Below are 11,859 nucleotides of genomic sequence, written 5' to 3' on the forward strand. Positions count from 1 at the left end.
GAACTGCCCGTAGAAACATAAAGATACAGTGACTGCTTCTGACAGCTGCATTGTAAAGAAGAATCCTAAAGTGCTCTCTAACAAATATGCTCCAGTCCAGGCTGTAGGGTTGACAGCCACTTACATACAGGAACTATCCTGACACTCATACCAGGATGTGGTTTGTTTTCTGTTGATGTTACATTTACATTTTAGTCATTTAGCAGACGCTCTTATCCAGAGCGACTTACAGTTGACTTAGTCATCTTCAGATAGCTAGGTGAGACAGCCACATATCACAGTTGTAGTAAGTACATTTTTCCTGAATATAGAAGTCATCAGAAAAGTCAGTGCTAGTAGGAAAAGACAAGTGCAAGGGGGAACAAGACTGAGATACTCTTTGAAGAGGTAAGATTCCAGACGTTTTCGGAAGATGGACAGGGAGTCCGCTGTCCTAGCATCAGGGGGAAGCTGTTTCCACCATTGGGGTATAAGAACAGAGAAGAGCTTTGACTGCGCTGAGCAGGAGCTGACCTCCCATAAGGGTGGGAGGGCCAAGAGACCAGAGGTGGATGTTCATTCCTATGGGAGCTCAGTTGAAATGCATTGTTTTCTCTCCTGATTAAAAAATGGACAGAAGTATGGTGTTCTATGGATGTGCTAGCGTAATGTACTGTATACTACGATAAGTGGTCATATTTAACACAAGCGATATTGTGAATGATGCATCTTACACTTCTTTTCACATTTATTATGTAAAGGATCAGTGGGTATCCTAACAAAATATATACGAGCACCAGAGCAAGACAAGAAATTGTGAGGCAGAGAAAGAACAATGAATAAAAAGACCAGCTGACACTTGGAGATTTACGTAGAATGTGATTGTGACAGTGATGAAGAGCGAGCGCCGAAAATCAACTGAATTGAGTTCATAAATCTAGGTTGTCTAGCCAGGGCAGTATCAAGGCTCCAGACCTAGCATCTTGTCGATTTCTCTTAATTATTGTCTCAGTTGTGAGTTAGCACGGTCTACACTGGGAAGCCAATATATATGCCAGAAAGCCATTTCAAAAAGACGTTATGGCTGTGACAGACACCTCTATTACCCTGAACGTAGCACTTTAATGGTTAGTTGGAGCTGAACTTGTGTAATCCAATGTTAACGAATAAGCAAGTGTTGGCTCCATCTCTCATTCGGACAGAATGGTTTGTCTTCAAAGGCACACAGGCTTTGAGGGTAGGTCTCTGGGGCAGTCGAGTTGTTGTGTGTATGTGTGTCTGTGTGTCTGTGTGTGTATGACAGTGATGTTAAGAAGATGAAATAAGGAACAGTGATGGAAACAACACTTTTGTCATTGCAGTTTTTCTTAGTTAACCTTGTAAGGTATTTATTGAATTTAAATTATTGACAGCATTAAATAGCAATCAATCAGTCGTTAGTTAACAGGGTACTTAGCTTTAAAAAAAAAAAAGAATGTTTCAAAACCATTTACTTTGATCCTTTGTTCACATTCCCCAGTTCTGTTTCAAGTGGTTTGAATCTTCTCTTCAATTGAATGGTTTGAATCTGGCCTTTACTACTATAGCGCAGAGAAAAGCGTTAAATTACTCATTCATGAATGGCAAAAAAGACAGTTAAAAAAACGAAATATTAAAAAACAAGATTTTAAGTGTTTGTCCTATATCTAGGAGATACAATATTTATTTTTTTTACACATATTTAAACACATTTTTGGGTAGGCACAAAACCGTCATACACCATTATTTATTTTTTACCGGTACCGGTTACATATAGAAGAGTCCCGTGACACTTGTGGGGGTCGTAGAATAAAAGGGAGAACACCATCAGGTTCATGAGTCTCCCCTTTCCATGATTTGTAGGTCGAACCGTTCGGATGCTACATACAGTGCCTTCGGAAAGTATTCAGACCCCTTGACTGTAAAAAAAAAAAAAAAAATGACGTTACAATGTATTAAATAAAACATTTTCCGCAGCAACCTACACACAATACCCTATGATGACAAATAGAAAAAATATTTTTCAAATTTTTCTAAAATGTATTAAATAGAAAAAACAGAAATACATGATTTACATAAGTATTCAGCCCCTTTGTTATGAGACAAGAAATTGAGCTCAGGTGCATCCAGTTTCAATTGATCATCCTTGAGATGTTTCTACAACTTCATTGGAGTCCACCTGTGTTAAATTTAATTGATTGGACATGATTTGGAAAGGCACACACTTGGCTATATAAGGTCCCACAGTTGACAGTGCATGTCAGAGCAAAAACCAAGCCATGAGGTTGAAGGAATTGTTCGTAGAGCACCAAGACAGGTTTGTATTGAAGCACAGATCTGGGGAACGGTACCAAAACATTTCTGCAGCATGGAGGTCCCCAAGAACACAGTGGGCTCCATCATTCTTAAATGGAAGAAGTTTGGAACCATCAAGACTCTTCATAGAGCTGGCCGCTCGGCCAAACTGAGCAATCAGGGGAGAAGGGCCTTTGTCAGGGAGGTGACCAAGAACCCGATGGTCACTCTGACACTTCTCTAGAGTTCGTCTTTGGAGAAAGCAGAACCTTCCAGAAGGACAACCATCTCTGCAGCTCTCTACCAATCAGGCCTTTATGGTAGAGTGGCCAGATGGAAGCCACTCCTCAGTAAAAGGCACATGACAGCCCGCTTGGAGTTTACCAAAAAGCACCTAAAGGACACTCAGACCATGATGAAACTAAGATGTAACTCTTTGGCCTGAATGCCAAGCTTCACGTCTGGAGGAAACCTGGCACCATACCTAAGGTGAAGCAAGGTGGTGGTAGCATCATGCTGTGGGGATGTTTTTCAGCAGCAGGGACTGGGAGACTAGTCAGGATCAAGGCAAAGATGAACAAAGAAAAGTACAGAGAAATCCTTGATGAAAACTCTGCTCTAGAGCACTCAGTGACTTCAGACTGGGGTGAAGGTTCACCTTCCAACAGGACAATGAGCCTAAGCACACAGCAAAGACAATGCAATAGTGGCTTCGGGACAAGTCTCTGAATGTCCTTGGGGGGCCCAGCCAGACCCGGACTTGAACCCGATCTAACATCTCTAGAGAGACCTGAAAATAGCTGTGCAGCAATGCTCCCCATCCAACCTGACAGAGCTTGACAGGATCTGCAGGGAAGAATGGAAGAAATTTCCCAAATACAGGTGTGCCAAGCTTGTAGCGTCATACCCAAGAAGACTCAATGCTGTAATCGCTGCCAAAGGTGCTTCAACAAAGTACTGAGTAAAGGGTCTGAATAGTTATTTAAATGTGATATTACGTTTTTATAAATTAGCAAAAATGTCTAGAACCCTGTTTTTCTAAATCATTATGGGTAATTGTGTGTAGATTGAGGACCTTTTTTGTATTTAATCCATTTTAGAATAAGGCTGTAACGGAACAAAATGTGGAAAAAGTCAAGGGGTCTGAATACTTTCCGAAGGCACTTTACGTTTTAATGACAAGACCAATTTTTGTGATGTCTCATGGTCTGACAAACACCTCTCTAGCTCTGCCACCTTTCACCGCAGATGCCGAATTTAATGGGTAAGCCTAATAACCAACATATCGGTAACGCAGTGCCTTCTTCCGGGTAGCCTGATTATTTGACACCTTCTCAACCAGAAAACCAGTTTACAACCATGACGTTACATCCTTAAGATGTAATACTGCATAGCTTTCCCACTGGGCATGAGATGAAATACATTTGACATGTGGGTGAGCTGTCTCTTTAATTCCTCTTTATTGATTCTCATTGAGGTGTGAATAGCTGGAGCAGTCAGGTGGAAACCTGAAAAACAGACACATCTACAGAAAAGTCATTACAGCCCTTTCTTTGATCAGGGCCCTTATCCACAAAGCAACTCAAAATAGGGCTGATCTAGGATAGGTTTGGCCATTCTGATTATAATTAATATGATTATTTGGACAGGTTATCATGGAGACGACTTGATTCACTGACTGAATGTCTTCTTAAAGAGAACACATTTATTTGGGATATCGCAAAATAGGACTTTTACATTCATGACAGGAGAAACAAATTGATTCAGAATATAATTTTAGTTACTCATCTTGTTTCTATAACTTTCTAGCATGTCAAGCTAACTAGGTAGCTAGCTTTGTAGCCATGGATAAATCAAATCAATTTTTACTTGTCACATTCGCCGAAAACAACAGGTGTAGACCTTACAGTGAAATGCTTACTTATAAGCCCTTAACCAACAGTGCAGTTTTAAGAAAAATAAGTGTTAGGTAAAAAATAGATAATAAAAATAATGAAAGAGCAGCAGTAAAATAACAGTAGCGAGGCTATATACAGGGGGTACCGGTACAGAGTCAATGTGCGGGGGCACCAGTTGAGGTAATTGAGGTAATATGTACATTTAAGTAGAGTTAAAGTGACTATGCATAGGTAATAACCAGAGCGTAGCAGGAGCGTAAAAGAGGGGGTGTGGGGGACGACGACAATGCAAATAGTCTGGGGAGCCATTTGATTAGCTGTTCAGGAGTTTTATGGCTTGGGGGTAGAAGCTGTTAAGAAGCCTTTTTGACCTAGACTTGGCGCTCCGGTACCGGTTACCGTGCGGTAGCAAAGAGAACAGTCTATGACTAGGGTGGCTGGAGTCTTTGAAATTTTTTAGGGTCTTCCTCTTGACACCGCCTGGTGTACCAGGCAGTAATACAACCAGTCAGGATGCTCTCGATGGTGCAGCTGTGGAACGTTTATGAGGATCTGAGGACCCTTGCCAAATGTTTACAGTCTCCTGGGAATAGGCTTTGTTGTGCCCTCTTCACAACTATCTTGGTGTGTTTGTACCATGATAGTTTGATGGTGATGTGGACACCAAGGAACTTGAAGCTCTCAACCTGCTCCACTACAGCCCCGTCGATGAGAATGGTGCCGTGCTCGGTCCTCCTTTTCCTGTAGTCCACAATCATCTCTTTTGTCTTGATCACGTTGAAAGAGAGGTTGTTATTCTGGCACCACATGGCCAGATCTCTGACCTCCTCCCTATAGGCTGTCTCATCGTTGTTGGTGATCAGGCCTACCACTGTTCAAAATGAATGATGGTGTTGCAGTTGTGCCTTGGCCATGCAGTCATGAGTGAACATATAGTGCAACTTTCATGGTTTAACCAAGTACCTAGCTAGCTGGTGGATGTTTTCCTTTTGAAACCAGGTCAGAGGAAAGGAACATTCACCTCTATAAATGCTGTTTACATTGGCATCTACAGTATACTGAATGAAGCACTTAAGGGACCTCATGGGCACCTCTTGAAGCTAGGGGGCAGAACTTTTATGTTTGGAAAAATAACGTTCCCATTGTAGGCTGCCTATTTCTCAGGTCCAGATGCTAGAATATGCATATAATTGACAGAGTATTATAGAAAACACTAAAGTTTCCAAAACTGTCAAAATATTGTCTGTGAGTATAACAGAACTGATTTTGCAGGCGAAAACCTGAGGAAATCCAACCAGGAAGTGACTCTTATTTTGAAAGATCACCCTTCCATTGCCTGCCTTTCGTCCATTTTTTATTTTAATTTTATTTTAATTTTATCCCATTTTCTCCCCAATTTTGGTGGTATCTAATCGCTTGTAATTACTATCTTGTCTCATCGCTACAACTCCCGTAAAGGCTCGGGAGAGACGAAAGTCGAAAGCCACGCGTCCTCCGAAGCACAACCCAACCAAGCCGCACTGCTTCTTAACACAGCGCGACTCCAACCCGGAAGCCAGCCGCACCAATGTGTCGGAGGAAACACCGTGCACCTGGCCCCCTTGGTTAGCGCGCACTGCGCCCGGCACAGGAGTCGCTGGAGCGCGATGAGACAAGGATATCCCTACCGGCCAAACCCTCCCTAACCCAGACGACGCTAGCCCAATTGTGCGTCGCCCCACGTACCTCCCGGTCACGGCCGGCTGCGACAGAGCCTGGGCGTGAACCCAGAGACTCTGGTGGCGCAGCTAGCACTGCGATGCAGTGCCCTAGACCACTGCACCACCCGGGAGGTCGCCTTTCGTCCATTTAAAGAGATATCAACCAGATTCCTTTTCCTGTGGCTTCCTCAGGTTGTGAACGGTCTTTAGACATAGTTTCGAGCTTTTATTTTGAAAAAAGAGCGAGATTTATCAAAACGCGTCAGTGGATACACGGATGTCCCTCCATTAGTTGATGCGCGCGACACTCGTTGCTCGACATTTTCTTTCTCTCCAGTATTGAATAGTTTACAGTCCGGTTGAAATATTATTGATGTTAAAAACAACCTGAGGGTTGATTATTAAAAACGTTTGACATGTTTCTACGAACTTTACAGATCCTATTCGTCAAGGCATTGATGACCTGCCTAAGGCTGTGGAATACTGAACAAAACGAGCCAAACAAATATATTTTTTTAATATAAAAATTATCTTTATCGAACAAAAGGAACATTTATTGTGTAACTGGGAGTCTCGTGAGTGCAAACATCTGAAGATCATCAAAGGTAAGCGATACATTTTATTGCTTTTCTGGCTTTCGTGACCAATCTACATGGCTGCTAGGTGTTCTTAATGTTTTGTCTAGTGATCGATAAACTCACACAAATGCTTGGATTGCTTTCGCTGTAAAGCATATTTTCAAAATCTGACACGACAGGTGGATTAACAACAAGCTAAGCTGTGTTTTGCTATATTGCGTTTGTGATTTCATGATTATACATATTTTTAGCAATTTCTTTTGTATTTGGCGCTATGCAATTCAGCGGTTGTTGGTGAAAATGATCCCGCTAAAGGGATCCGTGCGTCAAGAAGTTTTAACTTGGTAACTTAATTTAAGGGGGAAATTCACCTTAAAAATGGTGGTCCCTGGTCCCGTGTGGCTCAGTTGGTAGAGCATGGCGCTTGCAACGCCAGGGTTGTGGGTTCAATTCCCACGGGGGGACCAGGGTTCAATTCCCACGGGGGGACCAGGATGAATATGTATGAACTTTCCAATTTGTAAGTCGCTCTGGATAAGAGCGTCTGCTAAATGACTTAAATGTTAAATGTATGTTAAATGTTTGTGTAACTGACTTAAAGTTAAAGAAACTTTAAGGGAAAAGATAAGGAGAAAATGTACTTCAGATGTTTTATGAAACTGGACCCTGATCAGTGCTACCCTGAGACACTTTGTGGATACGGGCCCAGGTCTCTAGGGACTTCAATCTGTCACTCTGGCTGTACTTTTAATATACCCCTACTGTACAATACACAAACTCCCTTTCTCATGAATTTGCTATAAATGAGCAAACGGTCAATTCTTAAAGAAATCACAGGAAACAAGGCACTCATAAAGGATCTGGTACTCCATGCCCTTTTTCTCATTTAGCATTTTCAATCAGACAATGTTCACAAAATACATCTTTCCCTCTACTGAAAAGTACCTTCACATGTGACAAACTAACCACCACAGAAGGGGTTCACAGAAACAGGTAGCAGCCTCATCAACCACCAGAAGCTCTTATCCAGAGCAACAGCATCCATTTTCAATCTGCTCCCCTGTGGGAATCGAACCCACAGACCTGGCGTTGCAAGCGCCAAGCTCTACCAACTGAGCCACACGGGACCACGTGTTAGAGGGGACCCTAAGTGACAGATTTGTCATTTTCTGGTATGGGTGTTGTATTGGCTATACACTGTGTGAAGGAGAACACTTTTCTTGTCACTCTATCGTATTTTGGGGGTTTGGCTACCTGAGTATAGCTGTGTATTATTTTATAAGAATAGTGGATTCTGTCATGGCATCCTCCTCCCTACTGTCGATAGTATTGAGATACTGCGTTTATGTTCTGAATGTGTAGTAATCTATAGGTTCCATACTATCACTGGAGAAAGCATAACATTGACATTCCAGTAGCTCATTGTAGATAGCTTTCAATGAAAACGTTTTAATGTATTACAAATAATCTTAATATATATGCTCCAATGGCCTATTTGAAATAGCTTCACCTTTCTAGATAAGGGTTCTGAATTCGCAATGAATCAGAGCCATAGCATCAAGGTTTTCAGACTATTTACTTTCTCAAGTCCAAGATAACGTTGGAAAGGAGATAAATGAACTGAATAGTTAATGAATATCGAAAGGGAGAAGACGATTAGGCCTCTGGACTATATTGATAGGGAAGCACTGTTTCTAGTTATACATGAAATGAGTGTAATTCTAAGTCTAAAGCACTGTGCAAAACTCCGATATTTGTCCCTCTGAGTTGAATGCGCTTCGTTTTCTCTTTCAGTCGGTCATGGCGGGGGCCTTCATGGACTCGCCCAATGATGACGACAGCACGGACCACTCACTTTTCAACTCCTCGGCCAGCGTCCACGCCGCCTCTATGGCGGCCCATGACCAGCCGGAGCGGGAGCCCATGTCCCGCGACGCCATCTGGCTTTGGATTGCAATCACCGCCACCATAGGGAACATTGTGGTCGTGGGAGTGGTGTACGCTTTCACTTTCTGAGTGGAGGAAGCCATGATGGAGACATGCCAGCAGGAGGAAGCTTCTGGACAAGACATTTGGACATGCGCTAGGAACACCACAGCAGCCAACGGCCACTCTCAAAGGCTACACTGTTACAGAGCAGTGAATGATTCTTGCATTGGCATCTTGTCCAAGCATTTGAAAGACAAGGCATTGTTCACAATTACAGAAATTAATATGTGTAATATGTTGGTCATGTTACTGCAGCCAAAGGTCAAAATATGGAATATTGTATACATTAGTGCTGTTGACTACCGGTATACATGAAGATGTTAACATTTCTGATGAAGCTTTAAATAGTGAACAGTGATGTACTCTGAATACCATCAGATGTCATTGGTCAAATCTGAAATCATTGGGCGTAAAATATTCAGATAATAAAACCTTAGTAACGTGCCGTTTGGAGCGTTTAGAGATCATTGTATAGAAAGTAACACTGGTAAGTTTTTAACATGTCTTTAACATCACAGTCGTTACTGTATTCTACATCTATCTGCCCGAAATATGAGGTTTATGACGAACTTACTAGACACAGAATGTCTAAAGATCTTTACTGTCTTCATGACAATATAGTTCACCTGACAGTATCAGTTTTGGATCAAGTTAATCTAGTTCTCCGCTTTTCTCCTCTTTTTTTGCCTAAGTGAGCCTTGAGTGCTGAATAGACAATCTTTTCCCAGCATATTTATATTTAAGATGGTAAGGGTAACCTAAATCTATTTCTCTTAAACACCCCTATCAGACCTCAAACCCATATGAGCGGGAACTACAATTTATAGGAATGGATGTTCACCTTGAACACTTTTCACAGATGTTTACATGTGGAAACAACATTCCTCACACTTAGAAGTCACTTGGATTCAAGTCTAGTGTACATACATCTTGATGTGACTGCTGTAACCATTTCAATGTCGGTCTTGATGTATATTTTGATCGAGTATTATCTTTCTTCCTCTTTATAGTCTCAAAACACATTGTAACCCAAACTGCCTTCCAAGCCAAATAGTTTTAATGAGCCCTGGATGCGACAATAGCCAGTTGCCATAGCGATGCATCTCTGTCGCTATGTGCCTCAAGGATACCATGTCTCTCGTTCCCAGTGCAGCACACCTGTTTATCTCTCTCTAAACTCCCTAGCACATCTACCTAACAGACACACACACACACACACATGTGGACATCGATCACATTATACATTAGCTGATACTCTATAACATTAAGAGTCAACTTAGATACCATAAATTGAATGATACTCTACACATATGAGCTTTAGTTTTCTACTGCTGGTTGCCCTTAGATACCATAGAGCAGGGCTCACCAACCCTGTTCCTGGAGAGCTACCCTCCTAGGTGTTCTCTCCAACCCTGTTCCTGAAGAGCTACCCTCCTGTAGGTGTTCTCTCCAACCCTGTTCCTGGAGAGCTACCCTCCTAGGTGTTCTCTCCAACCCTGTTCCTGGAGAGCTACCCTCCTAGGTGTTCTCTCCAACCCTGTTCCTGAAGAGCTACCCTCCTGTAGGTGTTCTCTCCAACCCTGTTCCTGGAGAGCTACCCTCCTGTAGGTGTTCTCTCCAACCCTGTTCCTGGAGAGCTACCCTCCTGTAGGTGTTATCTCCAACCCTGTTCCTGGAGAGCTACCCTCCTAGGTGTTCTCTCCAACCCTGTTCCTGGAGAGCTACCCTCCTAGGTGTTCTCTCCAACCCTGTTCCTGGAGAGCTACCCTCCTAGGTGTTCTCTCCAACCCTGTTCCTGGAGAGCTACCCTCCTAGGTGTTCTCTCCAACCCTGTTCCTGGAGAGCTATCCTTTTCATTCCAACCCTAATGGTTTTCATTCCAACCCTAATATAGCTCACTTGAATCTAATAATTCGCTGGTTGATGAGCTGAATCCGGTTAGTTACAACTGGGGTTGCAGCAAAACTACGGGAGTGTAGCTTGGGTTGGAGAGAACACCTACAAGAGGGTAGCTCTCCAGGAACAGGGTTGGAGAGAACACCTAGAGGAGGGTAGCTCTCCAGGAACAGGGTTGGAGAGCTCTGCTCTTCACACATTGTGTTTACCCCGGAGAGCCAGAATAGTTGTCTACTGCTTTTACTGTGTGCCCTTGGTGCACATTGGTGTCAGCGGTGGGATTCAGAGACAGTTACCAGACAGAGGGCATCCACACCTCCAAACCCCAAAGTCACTCTCTAAATTGCAGCAGCCCCTTTAAGTGTAGCGTTGAGACTGGGAGGCTAAATCTCTGATGTGTCTCTGCCTCACCGTAGAGCAGACCCCAGGAGGTCAAACACACAACATTAATACAGTCACAGTTTGTGAATAGTCAATGTCTGCTTTTCAAATGGCACCCTATTCCCCAAATAACACACTGTGGGCCCTGGTCAAAAGTAGTGCACTATGTAGGGAATAGGGCGCCATTTGGGATGCTGACATTGGTTTGACTGTGACGGCAGGGACGGTCACCGCGTGATGTAGTCCTGGGATAGGGAATACAATCTCCTTATGATTATAATGGATGAGACCTTCGATCCATATGGTTTGGTGTGATAAGTTGGTCTGTTATTAACGTTGATTAATCGATCATTAACAGAGAGATGGATGACTTGTTGGAGCGGTCTTAATGATATGCTGATTAAGAAATCTCTCTTACTTTTTCTGGAGAAGTATGATTTTTTTCTAATGAGATTGAGCTCAATTAAATATATATATATATATATATATAATTTAATTTAATTTGGGCGTAGATGGATTTTATCTGAAATCAGATATTAACCCCATTCTAGATTATTCATATAAAATCGTCCAAACAGCAAACTATTTCAAGACAATAACTCTGAAGACTTATACATGGATGTTTGAGTACGCTCTGCATACTCAGAGCAGTTGATTATGACGTTGTTCCAGTTCATTAACTAAGTATTCAAGGTCTTACTGAAAATACCATTTGTAAAGATAGATGGTGTGATAATCTACATTGTTCTTCACTTGCACTGTAACTATGGTTTTTTGTATCAGTTATTAAGTATGTACTATTAAAATGTAGTTTGGTAAATGTCATGTGGCTGGGTGTGATGATTCACAGAAACACAGAATCATCCTTGAGGAACATTTTATTTTATCTAATGTCATTAAAGTTGTCTTAAAATAATTAAAGTATATGTCACAGGAGTCATTTAGCATATACTCATGTTCTTCTGTCATTCTCAATATCATCCTCACATTCAATAATTATTATGTTCAGAGATAATAATCTCAATGGCATTTACCAATGTGAAATGACTGAGTGTTTCAATATCCAAGCAGTTTCCCAACAATCTCAGTCGATCACAGAAATGCTGCATTATGTTTCATAAGAAG

General features: G+C 42.1%; 1 protein-coding gene across 2 annotated transcripts in view; it reads left to right on the top strand.

The window, feature by feature from the left end:
* Positions 1 to 11,559, top strand: part of LOC129825431 (uncharacterized protein C14orf132-like) — a 31,325-nt gene extending 19,766 nt beyond the window's left edge. For both annotated transcript variants that reach the window (XM_055885527.1, XM_055885526.1), the window contains one exon: positions 8,263 to 11,559. In XM_055885527.1, the coding sequence (XP_055741502.1) occupies positions 8,269 to 8,484 (216 nt within the window). In that variant the 5' untranslated portion in view covers positions 8,263 to 8,268 and the 3' untranslated portion in view covers positions 8,485 to 11,559. The remainder of the gene's footprint in view (positions 1 to 8,262) is intronic.
* Positions 11,560 to 11,859: the final 300 nt, after the last annotated feature.

This window comes from Salvelinus fontinalis, chromosome 27 (genome assembly GCF_029448725.1).
Source record: "Salvelinus fontinalis isolate EN_2023a chromosome 27, ASM2944872v1, whole genome shotgun sequence".
Taxonomy (NCBI): domain Eukaryota; kingdom Metazoa; phylum Chordata; class Actinopteri; order Salmoniformes; family Salmonidae; genus Salvelinus; species Salvelinus fontinalis.